Genomic DNA, 18861 nt, shown 5'->3' on the forward strand with positions numbered 1-18861 from the left:
TACTTCTTGCCCGGCGCACTCCGCGAGGGCCTCGGCACACGCACTTCCCCTGCTTAGCGCCACGCGCGCCCCCTTAAAAGTTGCTTTTGAAGGCGTCATGAGTGGGGCGTTTGCCTAAAGGAGACTAGTGCGCGGCCAATCACTGTTGATAGCTTGAGTCTTGGCGCGTTGCTTCGCCTGCCTTTGCCACCCCTTCTCCTCTCTCCCCCCGTTCACTGGGGAAGATGTGATGGCTCCAGGGCCATGTAGTGGTGAAGGCGAGAAGAAGGGTGACAGTGACGGTGACGGTAAAGAAAGGTGACGGTGAAGGGAAAAAGACGGCCGGTTGAGAACCAGGCTATGTGGCTTTCCGCGAGAGAGAGAAAAAAAAAAAGGAGCTTCGCTTTGTGATACCTTCGCGTGAAGGAGAGACGCGCCGCCTAAAAAAGTAAGTATGCGCTAATCTTTCATGAAAGAAACTTCGGTTTACGTGGAAGAAAGAGTCATTGGATTATGTAAGTGAAAGCGGTCGAGGATGAAGCGCTGATCATGTGATATCCCAGGGAGGCAAGTTAAGCGACTGACCATCACCTGACCGCTGACTGGCTGCTTCGGCTGGCCTCGGCTCAGCTTCCCTTCCTTGGATTTCGCCCTTTTCGGAAGATTATCTCCTACACTCTCAAAAAGACGGAGCATCGCGCCGACGAGCTCGTCTGCTATCTACACCACGGTTGAAAGTCGCCTTTTCTTTTCTTTCTTGGGGTAAGCAAACACTTGCCGGGGTGATATCGTCAATGGCCTCCAGGTCTGCGGTGCTGCCGCTCGCCTTCGCGCGCAGGGAAGCTTGCTGCTCCTCCCCCGCGGCGTGGAGGAGGGCGGCCCCAAGCAGAGCTGCCGCACAGTACTCGACGAGCGTCCCGGTGCAGAGAAGGGCGGTGCAGAGAGGCATTGCCGGTCCGACAGGGTTGCTGGGTCAGCAGCAGAGGTCCTTCTCGCACGTATCGGCCAGGAGAACGGAGCAGGGGTCCGGGTTCAGGCCAGAGGATATCCAGAGAGAGTCCGACGAGGTAGACGTCTGCATCGTCGGTGGAGGTGAGTTCAATTGGTCCTCTTTTCTTGTGGACGGAAGCGGCCGCGATGACGGTGAGGCTGACGGCTTGTCAACAGGTCCTGCCGGTCTATGCGCCGCCATCCAGCTGAAGAAGCTGGCGAACGAAGCCGGAAATGAAGACTTCCGTGTCCTGCTGCTCGAGAAGGCAGGCGAGATCGGAGACCACATCGTGTCCGGGAACGTTCTACAGCCCACCGCGATCAACGAGCTGCTGCCGGACTGGCTGGCGGAGGACAACCCCAACCGGTTCGAGCACACCACCCCCGTAACGACGGATAAGATGCGGTTCCTGACCGAGAAATACTCCATCCCCATCCCGGCGCCTCCACAGATGAACAACCACGGAAACTACATACTCTCCCTCAGCCAGCTATGTAAGTGGCTCGGAGAACGGGCGGAAGAGCTGGGGGTAGAGGTATATCCGGGGTTCGCTGCCAGTGAAGTGCTCTACAATACCGATGGCTCGGTCAAGGGAGTCGCCACCAATGATGTCGGCATCGGACGTAACGGTCAGCCCAAGGAGTCGTTCGAGAGGGGGATGGAATTCCATGCCCGCGTCACTCTGCTTGGAGAAGGATGCCACGGCTCTCTGACGAAGAAGGTGATGAAGAAATTCGACCTGCGCCGCGACTCCCAGCCCCAGACGTACGGCATCGGTATCAAGGAAGTATGGGAGATCCAGCCAGAGAAGTTCCGCAAGGGTGAGGTGACGCACACGATGGGCTACCCGCTACCTAGGGACACGTACGGTGGCTCTTTCATGTATCACTTTGGGGAAAACATGGTCTCCGTAGGCTTGACTGTGGGACTGGACTACCCCAACCCCTGGCTCTCACCCTACAACGAGTTCCAGAAACTAAAGCAGCACCCTCTCTTCCGCAGCGTGCTGGAAGGCGGCCAATGCATCGCCTATGCTGGGCGTGCACTCATCGAAGGTGGCTTCCAGTCCATCCCCAAATGCGCCTTTCCGGGAGGCGCCCTCATCGGCGACAGCGCCGGCTTCATGAACGTCCCCAAGGTCAAGGGCACACATACCTCCATGCTCTCGGGCATGCTTGCTGCAAAGGCAACATACTCTGCTCTCTCCGGCAACTCGTCGGACGGCACCATCTTCCTGTACGAGTACGAAGACGCGCTGCGCTCCTCTACCATCTGGTCTGAACTCAAGGAGGTCCGTAACATGCGTCCGTCGTTCAACACTCCGCTGGGAATCTACGGCGGTATCATGTACAGTGGACTAGAAGCCTACATCCTCCGTGGCCGTGTTCCATGGACCCTCAAGCACCACGGAACAGACTCGGCGGCCACTCGACCAGCGAGCGAGTGCAAGAAGATCGAGTATCCAAAGCCGGATGGCGTCGTCAGCTTCGACATCCTAACCAGCGTGAGCCGGACGGGAACAAACCACGAGGAAGACCAGCCCGTCCACCTCCAGGTTGCCGACTGGGAAAAGCATACGGCCGAGGCGTGGCCGAAGTGGCAGGGGGTGGAGAACCGGTTCTGCCCTGCTGGCGTGTACGAGTACATCGAGGACAAGGACAAGCCGCATGGAGTTCGGTTCCAAATCAATGCTCAGAAGTAAGCTCCCAAATTCCTTTTCCCTTGGTGAGGTTGCTAACCCTTCTTCTTTTTTTTTTTCTAGCTGCATCCACTGTAAGACGTGTGATATCAAGGTTCCTACGCAGGACATCAACTGGCAGACTCCCCAGGGAGGAGAGGGACCCAAGTACTCTATCACCTAGCTAGATTGCACATCCTTTCGTCCTTTGTTTTTTGCCCCTTTTTTTTTTTATTATATATCTGAAATCAAAATGGGATACCAAGCGCTTATATGCACCAGCCATGTACAGAATAGAGCTATCATAAACAAAAACAAGAAAAAAGAAAATAAAAAAGAAGAAAAACGACATCTCCATCAAAAAGAAGAAAGCAAGCCGCCGGCTTCGTCAAATAATAATGTCCAGTCCTTATCTTCATGCCATGTTATGTATGATGTATGAATGTGCACTTGTTAATAGTCGGTGGAGCGGAAGGGGGAAGCAAAGCCACGTGAATGGCTTGAGCGCTCTTTTTTTTCTTCTTCTTCCTCCCCTCGATTTCCTTTGCTGCCACTTTTTTTTTTCCATCCTCAAAAAACAACAACATCGACAACTGACATCACATACACGCCATCTTCGTCTTCTGCCAGGAGACCGCCAACTGCTGTGTACCGTTCCAAGGCCATTCTCCTGTTTCCTACTTCACGGGAACTTACGTCGCCCTTCCACCATGAGCGAAGTATCCTCCACCCGTCTCTATCTCGGCAATCTGCCCCGTAATGGTATGCTGCTGGTCTTACTCCATCCCATCTCCGTCACCGTCATCGTCTCCCTGTCTTGTACTGGATAATGGTTATTGGTATTGGCAAACGGCCCCCTTCGTGGCCTCAACCAGTTCTCTTCGTCTCCAGGAGAGGGAGGGGAGATACCAACAAAACAAAGCCTACTACATGGGAAATGGAAGAGAGGAGAACAAGGCCATGCCATATACCATCCATACTGTTTATGAATGATATGATACATTCTACCCTATCCCCTCATCGTCCGCCTCTTGTCCACGTTCCCGGCTGAAGCAAATACATAATATAAAATACTCCGGATCTTCGTGGCCTATGCAGCTGACTCAAGGGCATCCTTTTCTGCCTGGATTTCTTCCTTCCAGTCAATAAACAGGACATCGAAGAGCATTTCGGCTCCCACGGTACCGGAAAGATTACTGAGATCAAGCTGATGCAAGGCTTTGGCTTTATCGAATACGAGGATGCTATGGATGCAAAAGATGTCGTTCCTGGTGAGGACACCTCCGTGGTCGCGTTTACTTTCCTGGATTTCTTTTTTTTGTGCTTTTCCCTTTTTTCTGTTTACTCCATGGACGACGCCTTGCTAATAATGGGACCCGTTTTGATTCTGCCTTCCAGCTTTCCGTACGTGATATCTTCTTGTCTCCGTTCCCATGAATAAGTTCGGTTTCAATACCACAACTTATGCAGAAAATGAGAGAAAAAAGAGAGAAAAAGGCCACGCCATCTAATATCTTTTAGATGGTACCGACTTCAAAGGTGAAAGGCTCACGGTGCAGTTTGCGCGTGGGCCACGGCGTAGAGAGCCATTCCCTGGGCCTCCCGAACGGTCTACTGCTCCTCGTCCACGACGAACCATATACCGTATGCAGATAACTGGATTGCCCGAAACCAGTTGGCAGGTTAGCTAATGCCCGATCCCGTTCTCCCCCCCTGGACCCCGTGGAGATCGAGCTTGCCATTTTTCCCTCTCGCACTTCTCCCCTTGTATAAGATTTCACTCCTCTTCTTGTCGAGCTTGGTTGGAATGATCCCCCCCCCTCCCCCTTGGTTGATTCGTCAAGTTGATTCGTCATAATTCCAATCTGGAGAGATGGCCAGGTCTGGCTTCAACCTGTACGCTCATTGGGATGGACGGACGTGGGAACATCACACACAGACAGCTTCGTTTCCAGGACACTAGGACTCACGCATCATACTCTCTTTTTAGGATCTCAAGGATTTCGCCCGCCAGTCAGGACTCGACGTCGTCTATTCTGAAACTCGTGACCGTGACGGGAAAGGGTTCGCATCCTCCCCTTATTCTTTTCCGATACCAACCTTCCTTCTACCTCGTGGAGAACTAACCAAGCATGCCCTGAATTAAAAAGATTTGTTGAATTCGAGAATGGCAACGATCTCCGGACCGCCGTCGAGAAATTGGATGGCACTGACTTCAAAGGCTCCCGAGTGACCTGCACTGCGGACGTAGGAATTCACCACCCTTCCTGGATGATGACATGGATTTCACAGCTCAACTTAAAATTTCTTATTATAGATCCAACCACCCATGGAGGACCGTGTGCCCAAGGATCCATACCGTTCTCGTTCCCCTCGTCGTGGCCCTCCATACCCACCAGCTGAGGACTATGACAGACGCGGCCCTCCCAGGGGCTACAGCCCCCGTGGCCACTATCGTGAGCGCTCCCCTCACGGAGGCCGTGACTACTATGATCGTGATGGCTATGGCCGTCGCTCGCCCCCTCGTGCGCGTGTAGATGACTACCCGCCACCCCGCCGACCATACGATGACCCGTATGAGATGCGCAGTGGTGGTCCTCCTCGTCACTATGACGATCCGTACATGCCTCGTGGGGCTCCGTTTGGAGGTCGGCCACGTAGCCCTCCTCGTGGGGATTATGGAGGTTATGAGCGCCGGGGCGGATACTGGTAGACTACTCTCTTCCTTTACCTCCAGTTCTGCTTTTCTCCCCAATCCCACATCACCGTTAAAAAGAATTCCTTGTTTTTGGCATCAGAGAGCGAGAAAAAGAGAGAGACTGTCTTACCCCGTCCTCTGTCTTATCCTGATGCTTATAACTCCTTTTGAAGAAAACGAAGAGAAGAGTAAGAATCTGCCACCGACAATGACGTCTACCATGCCCGATAAAAACGATTTTTTCCAACAAAATCAGCTTCCGCCAGTCCTACCAACCAGCCATCACCGACTATATTATTCTATCTACTTAACGAAAGCCCTTTTAACTCCAAAAAATTGCGACAACTTACACCTGTTCACTAGACGGATACCCCCCCTCAGCTCGTGCTTTGCAAGCAATTCAGCAGCTTTTCGGACCTATCTCGTCGGTAACCTTTTTTATTTCTCCTTTCTCTTCCTCGCTTTGCTTCAGTATGGCTTTCACAGCGTGAGTTACTATTATTACCTCAATCTCGTAGCATTGGGAGGATGTCTGCTGTACAGAATAAGCTCAACCTTCTTCACTTCTTCATCTCATCCGTCCGCCTGGACACTGCCATGACGATGACGATCAATTCTTCAGCTCTCTATTCCTCCTAACTGACGGCCATATATTGTTCTGATTCTTGCGTGCCTCCCTTCATTTTTCACCCAGTTCCCTTGCAATGATGTCACCCTGTTGTCTTCTTCTATGTAGTCTGCAGTGGGGGGAGGACTGATATGATGTATGGCCTCTTGAGTGGCCATGAAACGAATTTTCTTATGAGCTTTTAAGTTTCTGAGAACGTTAGCTGTGAAATTAGGAGGGCTTCATGAGTTAGTTATTTTTATGTATTTAAAGTGCTTTGATAGTTACTTAAAAACACACGTAACATGGTTGTACCAAATTGTTGAACTTATATATCTTGGCCGTGATACTCTATCCTCCATCTTCAAACATACAATAGCAGCATTAACTGAGTCCTATTGTAATGACATGTTTCACAGCTCCCAAGTGAAAAGGATTCGATACCCCGCGACACTCCCAGTGAACCACAACTCGAAGCAGCATCTTCATTATACCAGAAACCATGAACAAATCGGCGTGTGACTACATACAACTGCGCGACGTACAGCTCCCAGTCCCTATATATCTACGAACGGACGCCTGGAAACGAACCAACAGGCCGCAACCAGCTACGTTCTCAGTGCGCATATCCTACCCCGCCACCCTCATTGCCCTGGCCGCAGAAAACGACACGGTTGGTCACACCCTCAACTACGGCACTTTATACAGATCCATTGAATCCGCCATAATATCCAGCAACAAAGAGGCCGTGGCAGATGAAAATGCAGAGGATCCAACCAAGCGGCCGTCATATAGCAAGGACATCGTGGACATTGCCCGAACGATAAGCGATGCCGCGTATAAGGTACTATGGTCAGAAATCGGGCCTATAGAACGAGACAAAGACGACCCTATTTTCAAAGACAGCTGGTTCACGGGGAAGAAAGAAGAGATAACGGTAGATCTTCATCTTCCCAAGGCTATATTACGGGCTGAACGCGGATTATATTGTTCACTTATCACGCGCGAGAGACGGTTCAGGGAGCATGTATCTATGGACTACGACCTGACTGTTCGGATAGAAGGGATACGGTGTGCCTGTTTTGTCGGGGTAAATCCTCATGAGAGGAAGGATAAACAGATCGTGGAGCTTGCATTGACGTTCCGGGATAGTAAGGAGGGCTATCTCGGTCGGATGATTCCGAAACAGTACCAGACGATGGTGTCGACAGTGGCAGAGGTAAGTGGCATTTTATAATGTTGTGATCTTTCATATTCACGCTAATGGTCTGGTTTCTTCCTAGAGCGTTGACAAAACCTCATATAAAACTGTGGAAGCCCTGGCTACGCATGCTGCGAGGATAGTGCTGGTCCAATTCGAACTGGACGAGGTGACAGTCAGAGTCGAGAAGCCTAGCGCCATGGCCTTTGTAGCGTTTTCTGGTCTCGAGATCACCCGCACAGCCAGCTTCTTCGGTGTCACTCATCCGCCTGCATAGAATGTTTCAATTTTTATATTCCCTTTTTGGTCATTCTTATATTTATATCATGTGACTTGTTTCGGAATAAATATTATCCTTTCTTGTAGTCAAACTAACCAATAAGAAGCCGTGTATTCGTTGCATGTGGCTAGATTACCTAATCAGCCTTCTTCTTGATTTTATTCGATCTTTTTTTCGACGTCAAAAGGAAAAGAAAGAAAGTCTTCAAAGAGAAGAAGAAGAAGAGACCAAGAGACGGATTGAACGACGTTATTTTTACTGCTTATTATCTATCAAGATTACTTCATCTATGGGCCTATCAAGAAACTCGCTTCATATCGATTCAGTTGTACCTGGCTACGGCCTAGTATCCGTTGACCCTTCCGCTGCCTCAGCCTTGGGTGGTTACATTTGCACTCTTCCAGTGACTCCTCATCGTCTCGACATTCTAGGCACAGAAGTGGATAAGGTGGTTTGGCTACCGGTGAATGGTCCGTCCTGAAAAAGGGCGGACGGTAAACTTGAAGATTAGCAAGGGGAACAATAAAGCACGTTTGCGAAATACTTTGAAGAAATTGAGAGCGTATAAAAAGGGCCATTTGTACGGCCCAGAGTCGAAAGGTGAGGGCTCCTGTTGTATGCCGCCACAATGGGATCGATGCTGACTCTTCCTACGCAGTGACTCCTGTTACCGAAAGCCATCCACTATCCGCGGGGCACCCGGTGGCCGGGGTTTGCCCCATCAGACGTCGTGACAGGGTAGGAACTGATCCTGTCAAAGAGCCCGCATTACCTCCGGCTACATGGCGAGACAACTTCTGGAGAGCGACCTGCTGTCTCTTCATCGTGTGGAGAACAATGTTTCACCGCGATGGCAACCCCAGGAGGATTTTGTCGTCTCTGACGTCTTTACGCCACAAACACCTGAACCGGAAGAAGTTGACGAAGCGGACCTTGCCCAGTCCTGGAAAACCGTGGTCAGTGAGCAACCAGGCGCCACAAGCAGTTTCCGTATGGTCCCAGGTGATGTGAGCCCCATGAGACCAAATCCTAACCACGGGGGCGTGAACCCGGCAAAGAAAAAGAAGACCAAAAGGAAGAAGCTGCCAAAGTCTGTAAATAGCACGGTTCCTGTTGTCGAAGCCCCTCAGCCTGGCTCCGAGACCCCACCTGTTTATTTCAAGGATGGGCTTCCCTCCATCTCCCCGCGTCTTCGTCCTGTTGGTGGGTTTAAAAGCACTTTTGAATCCAGGCCTCCTTCGTCTAATGGCATTAGCGCACTGAGTGCTCAGTTGGACGCACTCAACGTTGGGTCTAGCCGACCATCAGGTTCCGACGTTAGCAAGAAGGGGTCAGAAACGTCAAGCTGTGGCAGTGTCATCTCCGAAAGTGACCAGACTGAGATATTGACAACGTATGAGGTCCCTCTAGGAGATGATTTTGTCGGCTTGGACCTCAACAATGAAGGACCCAAACCCGCGGATGAAGAGAAGAAGACCATACTTAACAGGAAGATGACCGCGGCTGATTTTGACTCTTTGACGTGTCTTGGAAAAGGAACATTTGGCACCGTCCTGTTAGTCAAACAAAAGGCCAATGGAGCCTTGTATGCGCAAAAACAGTTCCGTAAGGCTTCGCTCACTGTGCACAAGAGGCTGGTGGAACAGACCAAGACAGAAAGGGCCATCCTAGAAAGCGTTAATCGGCACCCGTTTGTTGTCAAGCTATTCTATGCATTCCAGGACCATGAGAAGCTGTATTTAATCCTTGAATATGCCCAGGGGGGCGAACTTTTCACCCATCTCGCGATCGAGCGTATGTTTTCCGAAGAAACGGCTTCTTTCTACATGGCAGAAATGGTCCTTGCTCTGGAACATCTGCATTGCAATGTTGGCGTCATCTATCGTGACTTGAAACCCGAGAACTGCCTGTTGGATGCAGATGGTCATCTCCTCCTCACCGATTTTGGCCTTAGCAAGGTTGCTGTCGATGATGATGAACGGTGCGATTCCTCCCTCGGAACCATAGAATATATGGCACCAGAAGTAATTCTGGGTAAGCCTTACGGTAAAGCTTGCGATTGGTGGTCATTGGGTGCCTTAGGGTTTGACCTCCTCACCGGCTCACCGCCCTTCAAGGGCAACAATCACGCCAAAATCATGGAAAAGATCCTGAAGCAGAAGCTTGCGCTTCCATATTTTCTTGGCCCTGATGCAAAAGATCTCCTCACACGCTTACTTCGTAAAGAGCCACACAAACGTCTAGGATACCATACATCCAAGGACATACGCACCATCAAATCCCATCGATTCTTCCGAAAAATCGACTGGAAGGCCTTGGAAAAGCGTGAAATGGAGCCTCCGATCAAGCCCGTGGTAACGGATCCTGCTCTTGCCGAGAACTTCTCTCACGATTTTACCTCGTTACCCCTCAGCCCTGTTGTAACGACTAAGCCTGGGCCGTTTGCAAACACCGGGGACGACATGGATGTTGATAACGAGGGTATTGTTGAGAGTCATATGGGAGATGTTCATTCTCCTGAGAATCCTTTTGGCGGATTCAGCTTTGTAGCACCAAGTAGCCTTCTCGAGAGCGGCCTTGCTCTTGGAAATATGAAGTGGTAGATGGATGGACTGTTGTTATGCGATTGCTGGTATGAATTTCTTTGAGAGCGGAGGATTGCGGGATAGATAGAGAGTAGGTGTGTTTTGTCTTATAATGACCAAGTGTGTGATGGTTGGTAGAAGCTGTTATACCTACCGTTTCTGGGGTCTACTTTCGCTCTTGTTAGTTACTGAAGTGAATTTGAGAAATTTGACATTTTCTTGGGAAAACGGCCTTATATGACTAAAAGCGTACTGAGTCTTGCTTAATTACGATGGAACCTTCTAGCATTATTACTATCAAACTCAGCTGCACGATATTTAAGCGCAGCCTAGACGGAAATATTGTTTACACTTCAAGGGTTTTATTTACGTAGATGGTTGAAACTTTATATCTATCTATTGGTACAAGGGGTATTCGCTTAATATACAAATGGTATGAGTAAGATATGTGTTGGAAAGGGTTTGTGTTTGCTAAGTAAAGGCTTTCAGACAAGAGCCGACGGTGGTACATCCGTTGGACGGGTTGCTTTTTGTGTCGGATATCCATCAAGTTCCCTATTGATCTCTCGAGGGCTAAGACCAAGGCGCTCATACGCTCTAGCACTCCAAGCTAGAACGCTGCCAACACTTTCAGCAGTATACTTTTCAGAGGTCAGTGGTTCGGTAGCGGAATAAATAGGGTAATGGCCACGCTGCTGAAGGCTCTTTTGCTCTTCAAGTGCTGCATTCGCAATAATCCGGACCGTGGTAAGATCTGGCGAGACTAGGGGAGTCTTCTTGGGATAGATAGATCTTGAGTTGAAGGGGAGCCTGGTCTTAATCGTTTGTTGCTTGCGATTGCGAGTTGGATTAACCATCAATAATGGATCAATGCAAACTTTGTCCCATAGTCGCTTTCCGGCAAGCGAGCCTTGTGTATCAACCACGGCAACGAGAAGCTGATTGAATGCGTAAGAAGGGATGTAGTAATCAGGTTCAAACGGACGACTCCATTGCAGTTGTACCTCGTGGCAGACTCTAGACAGGCTGCCGGGAATGGAGCTGAAGACACGATATAATCGATTCAGCGTTGCTTCAGGTACACGTAGACCGTTGGCATAGCTATAGTGCTGGTTGAATTTTCCATTCAAGGAGTCAACCAGAAGAGTATTCGCTAATCCTAGAGTTTCAGCTTGACTTTTGGCAAGAGTGGGATCAAGCTCGGATTGATCTGTACTGGATTGCCAATTTTCTAATCGAATTATCATTGCCCCAAGAGATGTTATATTTTCAACATCCCACTGCGAAAGTTTTGCATCTCGAAGATAATGGAGCAGCTCAACAGCGCCTGTCCAGTTACACTCTCCAATTCTCCAATTTAACATTAAAATCAATGTCTGACGCTCAAGGGGAAATCTAAGTCTCTTGATAGCATTAGAATATAGTTGATGGTTTTTTGTCGCAGTTGCAAGCCGGATTAAAGAATCTGTAATAAGAGCGCCTTCACGAGTCCGGGATGTGGACATTTTCAAGGCTTCCGCGCATGAATCTGTTACCCAGTCCGCAAGTCGATACAAACGAGAAGAGGTCAGAGTATCCAGAAGTAATGCCCAAGATACCGGTGGCAGTTCGAAATTCTGAGATTGACTAGCAGACTTTGAATTTCGAAAGTGACTGTGTACTGTTTGACGAACCCGGTGTGCCATGATGCAATATTTGGGGTCTAGAACAGAATCACGAACTTCAGCAACTTTCTTCGGATCAACATCTCCTAGCAATCTTTCAAAGACATCAATGGTGCCGGAAATATTGCCACTCGATGCATATATATTCAAAGCATACTGATATAGCCCTAATACTACCAGAGAGTTCGCCGGATGATACTCTTGCTGGTGTGCATTTTCAAGCCCAGGACTAGAAGAATGAGCCAACTGTTCTTGGGGATGGATGTATGAGGCTTGGTTGAGCAGAAGTTCAAGAGATTGAGGTTTTATTTCTGGTATAATGGCTTCCGTCTCAAGAATGCGAACAATCAAATAGGTGAGATCTTCTTGGGAAAGGGACAATTTGTTCCTGCCTAAGAGCGCCCGTAGCAGGCCTAATCGCACCCAAACAAACCGGAATGAGTCTCCTTGAGTGCCAGTCTCTACCTCGAGGGAGTTTATTAGTCCATCCATTATGGAAATAACGACTTCCTTGGTAATCGTCCGTTCCCCCATCCCGAGAAATGGACGATGCGATCGGCCAGCAGAGCGTTCATTCGACAATTCTCCACATTCTGCCCAAGTATCATAATGACTCATTTTCAGAGGGTCAATTGACCCATTGGTTTGACAAAGTGCGGCCCAACTCTTTATACTCCATGTTTTTGAACGATTGCGCGACATCTGAAGTATCCAGGTGGCTCCTACCGCACAGCCTTCTTCAACACAGCACCAGAGAACAAACTCGAGCCAGATGCCGAAACCAAGCTGCTTTGACTTGTATGTTAGGGGCGGTATATAGGGTGTTGTACCTGGCTCGGCTCCATCAATGGCATCCTGTGTGGCAGCTGCCTCCCATGCGGCGTCTGATAATACGCTCATTATGGGATATGAGAGGAGATACATTCCGGGTGGCCGATTTGGCAGGGCTGGGTCGCGTTTAGGCACATATTTGTATACTTGGGGTGGTATCATATCAAGATGATGAAGGTGGGCAACCACACGGTAAAAATGTGACATAACTAAAAAACCCTCCTCTGTGGGTAGATCTGCTGCCTCAAGGATGAAGATACCCAAACTCTGCCAGAGTTCACTCATCACCTCGGGTCTTCTGTCCGGGTTCCTCAGTTGGTTGTGCAGATTTGATCCTTCCAGATAGGTGTTAAACGATGAAGCATGGATATCATCGTCACCGTACTTTATGTCACTAGGCTCAATGGATCTCAGCGTATCACTAGACAAGTCATCAAACGAGCCCAAGCTAGCCCAGCGGATATTTGACGGTAGTTGCTCTCGCCGCGCTCGGGGTCGGTTCTCGTTTGTGAAATTTAAGAGCTTGTTGACTATAGCATGGAAGTCCTGCCATCTGTCCAATTTAAACCCAAGGATAGTAAGAAGGTCAAAGCCAAGTTGTTCCCTCGCTTGATATAAAAGCTCCAATATCGCTTCACATTCTTTTTGTTCACTCTTCTGTTCCATCGTCCCGGCCGTGGTAGAGCTCTTATCTAGATTCCGCTGGGGAATAAACTTTTCTAAATGTTTTATCCATTCGGTCGGATCTTTGCGTAGTCCTGGTGGAACAGGACATGGTTTGCGGTTTGGTAGAGCGCTCGGCTGCTGGTCATCGTTGCGTGCTGAGCTGTGAAATTCAAGTCGAGGTCCCCCAAATGAGAGCCGGAATGGCGTCAACGGTAGAGGAAACGCATGTCTCCGGGCTTGGAAAAGGCTGTGGCCCTGGAGTATCCTTCGCGGGCCCAGGCAAATGCTCATGACACGGCTGGAGATAGATCATGGAGGAGCTTGAGCTGATAAAAGAGTGAGATCGAGGCCGCGTGGCGGTCGCATGTCTAGTCTGGGATATAATAATCTAATGCTCACAGATTGAATGCCCTGTGAGCATATTGCAAAGTGGTTTGGCCAATTCTTGAAGCACTAAAAATCTGTAGCTTGAGCTGCTTCAAGCCTTCAGCGAGAAAAAGTTTTGAGGAATAACGATATTGCTTAGTCATCCAATAACTTCTATGTTGTCCTCGCGGAGATATCAATATTATTATATAGAATAAATCGTCCCAAGGTGATAGCCGGATATCACATATCTTAATTAGTATTCCAGTAGAAGCCCTAGCCTACTCATAGGCCCAATCCCAAGGAAATATGTACAATACCAAACAGAACTTGCGCCAAAAATATGCTCCGCGCTGACATCAATCATGAAACAAAAGGCAGTATATCAAAAATCAAGGGAGTTTCATTCATTCATCCTGGGGAGCCTCATGATCTCCCTCGCCTATGTCATTAGCACCAAGTTCTTGTTCGACTTCATCAGCGACGAAGCTTTCGTAGTCTTCCAACCCCTTCTGCACATGGACTTTGAACCTGATAATATCATTGAGCATGCTCTCAATTCCGGTATGCAGTTCCTCACGCAGGGCGTTCGCGCGTAAAACAAGTTGCTCATACTCAATGTTGGTATTCATCTCCCTCTGTTCCATCAATTGAACACTTTCACTGAGACTTGCGCGCATTTTGGCAAGCTCCTTTTCCATCTTTTCAATCTGAGTGTCGGATGCTAACTTCTGAGTCGAGGTAATTTCTTTCGTTTTCTCAAACTCCTCTTCTGCAGCACGGCGCCGATGTTCCAGCGCTTCTACTTCGCTCTTTTTCTCCTCCATAGCTTCTTTGATGTTTTCGAGGAGATCTCGTCTGTTCATATCTTCGTCTAAAGCAATCTTTCTGCGTTCATTGATATCTTTGCGAAGGGAGATGAGGTTATTTCGAACTGTTCCACGAAGATCCAGGTTGATAAGATTAGTCGGGTGGTATCCCGTATTGGCGTCCGCAAGTAACCTATCACCCTCTGATGAACCGTGGCTCTGAGATGTTCCAAGCTGTGAAGAAGAGAAGTTATTCTCATTGATATTAAGGAAGAGTTCAAACTCGTTCCCTTTGGCATTGGCCGTAGTCGAAGGGATAAGGCCAGCTTGGTAGGCAAGGGAGTTATAGGTCTTGGCGACTTGCTCCAGCTCTTCCAGTTTCGCGTTTGCTTCAGCTTCCTTCTCCATAACTTTAGCATGAGTCTCGTCAAGTCTCACTACTATATCCTCCACACTTTTCTGGAGCCTATCTCGTTCAGTACTCATACGGTCAATGTCCTGGATTGTAATGCCCCGCTTATCAACGCTCGACTGCAAGTCAAGCCGGTCGTCTTCGGTCGTCTGGAGTTCGAGGTCAATCTTTTCGAGCTCATCCTCCAAAAACTTTATACGATTTTCATATTTGTCGATTTTTCCTTGCACATTGTCGTTGTAGTCTTCAAACTTTTTCTTATCGTCTTCGAGAATTTTGAAATGTTTCTCCAGTTTTGCGATATCAGGGGCATTTTTCTCAAGTTCTTCAAGCTGATCCCGAAGTGAGCGGTTTTCTTCCTCCAGTGCCTGAAGCTCTTGCACATATTTCTCATTTGCCTTCTCAAATTCTGCTGCCATGGTCTCAACATGGGGAACGAGCCGCTGTTCTGCTACTTCGTCATCCTCGTCTTCACCACCTTGTAACCAATCATGGTATGCGCTGGAAAGGAAGCGAAATATTATACGATCACCCGTCACATCGACACCTGCTTCCGCACAGGCATAGTCGTACTGGTCTTGATAATATCGATCGAGCATCTGAGCCAGCTGCATCATCCAATGCAACACCCCCAAAAATGTGTACCAATTTGTACCCCCAACAGCGGCGATTTGCGATTTGGTAATATTCTTTTCATATGGATAGCGTAGTTGTTTTAGAATAGGTGGCACTTCGGTATCGATATTCTTTTGAAACCGGTAGCTAGGATCTATCCTCTTATATAACCACTGGAAAATGTAGTTAAAGTCCTTCTGAGTCGGCGACTTTAACGTGTTCTGAGTTAGAGAATGCTTCATTTCCAGTTCAAAATTATTGCGCGTTAAATACTCCAATATCTCCTGGCTAATCCGCGCCTGAAAACCCCGATCCCTGAGTGGTCGAGGGTCTCGGGGCACACCGGCTGGAATGGACCCCTGGACAAAAAAAGACTGGTGAGCAGCAGACGGGCCTGTAGAAGGGCGTGACAAAACACTGCTACGGCGCTGTAACTGGGGCGGCGGTGGAGGTGCCATTGACATCGGCGCATAACTTTGACGCCCAGCATTTGCGCTGTGAAGGACATTGTGAGACACAGAACGTCGAACACTTGATAGGCCGCCATCTATGCCATAGTTCCCACCACTAGTGGACTGCCGATGAAAAGCAGGTTGCTGTGGCCGACTAAGCGATGAAACGAGGGAGCTAGACCGTGCATGCTGGGAGGTAAACGGCGGGTTCTGTAGATTAGCAGCAGTACTGGTTCGCTTGAGTGCAGAAGATGGTTGAGGGATAGATGTATAATTTTGGACATTCCCGAGGGTCTATAAAAGAAACAGTTTAGTTAGTAGCCGTCCCCATCAGTCCACCTGGGTAAACCGTGGGCGTACCTCTCGTGGTCGTCGGACACTGAAGAGTCCAGTGTCCTGCGCCATGACAATGAGAAAAGGGCCGGTTAGCCGTTTTAAACTGCAGCTCAAGTGGTATGGGGAATCGCGGAGTAGAGCTGCTCCGGGGAACAAAATGGCAGTCCCTAAGATTGCCTGGTGCCTGTGCCTTGTTTAAATACCTTCAAATCTGATATCAAAACGATTTCTTATCTTCGAAATGTAAACAAAAAGACAGTTTCTTGGCACGACCGAATCCGGGCATCCGGATTATTGAATATCCGAAAACCACGAGACTTAAATTCAACCTCGGCTTGATAGAAAAATCTTGGCGCTCTTCGAAGGTTAAGAAGGAAAAGATCCCGATTCTGGGGATGAGAAACGACAAGACGGAGAGACAGCAACGCACCGCTATCCCCGTAGTGTCTGTTCCTTTGATTTCTCTTTCATGATAATTATACCCGCCGCTGTATAGATAGGATTCCGAACCACTCGCAAGATGGCTCGAGAGGAGCTGGTATCGTCAGCGGTAAGTTGGCTGTCGCATGCCCCCTGATGGAAAGCAACCTTGGCTAATGATATCTATCGCGTGTTAGGTTACTTGTTCGTAAACCACTCATCTTATCTACTAATCGCATTTCTGTGTGCTTTTCACTTACACATATCTTCAGTCCTCCAGGATCCATCCGTCTCGTCCGCGCCCCTGGAAAAGAAGGTTGCCTTTCTGCAATCAAAAAATTTGACACAGGAAGAGATCGATATAGCATTAGCTAGGAGCGGATCTTCTAGTCCATCTACACAGACTTCAGAGCAACAAGGCCGGGCAGCTGTCCAACAACCATCAACATCATATCGGGCCCCTGCCAACCAGAGCTATGGATATGGACAGCAATGGGGATATGCAACTCCACCTGAGTAAGTAATTCTAAATTTGTTAGTTTTTGGCCCTTTTGGGAACTTCTGCAATGCGAGAACTAACAATTTGCTATCATACTACAGACTCCCAAAGCGTGATTGGAGAGATTGGTTCATTATGGCAACGGTAATGGGCGGAGTTGGTTATGGTCTCTATTTTGTTGCAAAGGTATGTAATATTTGTAATCCCTTGTCTTTGGTGACTATCCTTTAGATTAACCCTGTCTCATTGAAATCACATTTTATAGCGTTATATTTCACCTTTAATCGCACCTCCTACGTCTCCACAACTTCAGCAGGACAAGGAAAGCGTAGATGAGCAGTTTTCCCGAGCGTTTTCCCTCCTGGATCAGCTCTCTGCCGATACTGCCACCCTCAAAGCTGCTGAAGAAGCACGAACAACTCGACTTGATACCGCTCTGCGTGAAGTTGAGGAAGTTGTCCTAGAACTCAAATCCTCCTCACGAAGGCGTGATGACGATACCAGGCGCATTAGTGAAGAAGTACGAGGTTTGAAAGATGGCATTCCAAAGGCGATCGAAGGAGCTCGTGAAGGGAACGAGAAGCGACTTAGGGAACTCAACTCAGAGCTAAGGAGTCTGAAGGTTCTCCTGACCAATCGACTTGGCTCTGGTGCTTCGACCACTGCACCCAATGCTACTACCTCCACTACCGCTAATGGAACCGCCTCTGGGTCCCAGCAAACTGCTTCTCCTGCGGCGCCAAGCCCTGCGGCTGCTTCTCTACCCGCGTCAACTCCAGCTCCACGAGAACGATCCGGCAGTCCATTTTCCCAGCTTGGGAAACCCGCAAGCATTCCGGCATGGCAGATGGCTGCTGCCAACAAAGCAAAGAACGCGGCGGCCTCTCCGTCTGTCGAAGATGCTGGCGAAGAAACCGAAAAGGCCGAGGACCACCAGCAGCCCGCATCTTCTGCTAGTTAAAATGGTCAATCCAAATTCTTACCACCATACCTTTATGAGTCAGCTCCTCAGCTTCACTAGTCCGTTGATGAACATGCGTTGTCCTTTGGGAAGGGATACAGTTGTATATTGTAATGACGGGACAATACCTAATATGATACATTCTGCATGTAATTCTGTACTTTTATTATATCAAATAATGATAAAGCATGATAAAGCCCAAGGTACTTAACGTGTTTTAAAGACCACATGGCAGACTAACCAAAAAAAGACTAGCTCCTCCCCAGGCGCTAACTTTGAAGAGCTAAAAACAAGAGCCAGAGCTGATACGTGGGCGCTTAACAGACGGCTGGACTTAACGCCAGGCCTTGCTTTCCCTCCAGCCTTTAAATTGGGACAATGCCGCCTGACAGATTCGTGGGATGTAAGCATATTCAGTAGAGGCCAGCTCTAACCGCCTACGCTATAGAGGCGCCTGGGTCCGTCGCTGCGGGGTGTCCACAGCGGATGCCAGATTCAAGGGAGCTATCAGGGCATGATTCTCAAGTTGTATCATGTTTTCCAGGTCCGCACAACAGGTCGAGCATCTGATGCGGTCCCCGGGCTTGATATGTCGAAGGTGCCTCCGCCTGAGGTGCTTTGTCACCCCCCCGGGAACCGAGTAGCCTTTTAGACACCAGAAGCAGTACAAGGGCCGATAGCGCCGAGATCAGTCGCTGCTGCGGCTGCGGCATATCCTTGTTTCTGCTAAGGGACTCGTTGACTGCCTCGGTGATCTTGATCCTCGAAAGCTACTAGAGATGACGAACGTCACCACTGTGTATGATCTTTT

General features: G+C 48.9%; 7 protein-coding genes across 7 annotated transcripts; 5 read left to right on the plus strand and 2 right to left on the minus strand.

Moving 5' to 3' along the window:
• Nucleotides 1-773: 773 nt before the first annotated feature.
• MCYG_00726 (electron transfer flavoprotein-ubiquinone oxidoreductase) lies at nt 774-2672 on the plus strand (the record flags this gene model as incomplete). The annotated part of the gene is made up of 1 exon (XM_002850576.1): nt 774-2672. The coding sequence occupies one exon, from the start codon at nt 774-776 to the stop codon at nt 2670-2672; it is 1899 nt and encodes a 632-aa protein (XP_002850622.1).
• A 686-nt stretch (nt 2673-3358) lies between these two features.
• On the plus strand, nt 3359-5395 carry MCYG_00727 (pre-mRNA splicing factor; the record flags this gene model as incomplete). Its single annotated transcript, XM_002850577.1, has 6 exons — nt 3359-3467; nt 3791-4045; nt 4170-4330; nt 4639-4712; nt 4799-4895; nt 4966-5395. The coding sequence occupies 6 exons, from the start codon at nt 3359-3361 to the stop codon at nt 5359-5361; spliced, it is 1092 nt and encodes a 363-aa protein (XP_002850623.1).
• Nucleotides 5396-6455: 1060 nt separating this feature from the next.
• On the plus strand, nt 6456-7431 carry MCYG_00728 (uncharacterized protein; the record flags this gene model as incomplete). Its single annotated transcript, XM_002850578.1, has 2 exons — nt 6456-7172; nt 7237-7431. 2 exons carry the CDS (start codon nt 6456-6458, stop codon nt 7429-7431), a joined length of 912 nt encoding a protein of 303 aa, XP_002850624.1.
• A 785-nt stretch (nt 7432-8216) lies between these two features.
• MCYG_00729 (serine/threonine-protein kinase psk1) lies at nt 8217-10037 on the plus strand (the record flags this gene model as incomplete). The annotated part of the gene is made up of 1 exon (XM_002850579.1): nt 8217-10037. The coding sequence occupies one exon, from the start codon at nt 8217-8219 to the stop codon at nt 10035-10037; it is 1821 nt and encodes a 606-aa protein (XP_002850625.1).
• Nucleotides 10038-10504: 467 nt separating this feature from the next.
• MCYG_00730 (conserved hypothetical protein) lies at nt 10505-13471 on the minus strand (the record flags this gene model as incomplete). The annotated part of the gene is made up of 1 exon (XM_002850580.1): nt 10505-13471. The coding sequence occupies one exon, from the start codon at nt 13469-13471 to the stop codon at nt 10505-10507; it is 2967 nt and encodes a 988-aa protein (XP_002850626.1).
• A 482-nt stretch (nt 13472-13953) lies between these two features.
• Nucleotides 13954-16239, minus strand: MCYG_00731 (HEC/Ndc80p family protein; the record flags this gene model as incomplete). Its single annotated transcript, XM_002850581.1, has 2 exons — nt 13954-16128; nt 16195-16239. The coding sequence occupies 2 exons, from the start codon at nt 16237-16239 to the stop codon at nt 13954-13956; spliced, it is 2220 nt and encodes a 739-aa protein (XP_002850627.1).
• Nucleotides 16240-16690: 451 nt separating this feature from the next.
• Nucleotides 16691-18050, plus strand: MCYG_00732 (peroxin 14; the record flags this gene model as incomplete). Its single annotated transcript, XM_002850582.1, has 5 exons — nt 16691-16720; nt 16788-16794; nt 16863-17106; nt 17191-17275; nt 17355-18050. The coding sequence occupies 5 exons, from the start codon at nt 16691-16693 to the stop codon at nt 18048-18050; spliced, it is 1062 nt and encodes a 353-aa protein (XP_002850628.1).
• Nucleotides 18051-18861: the final 811 nt, after the last annotated feature.

Source organism: Microsporum canis, genomic scaffold (assembly GCF_000151145.1).
Source record: "Microsporum canis CBS 113480 supercont1.1 genomic scaffold, whole genome shotgun sequence".
In the NCBI taxonomy this organism is placed as follows: Eukaryota; Fungi; Ascomycota; class Eurotiomycetes; order Onygenales; family Arthrodermataceae; genus Microsporum; species Microsporum canis.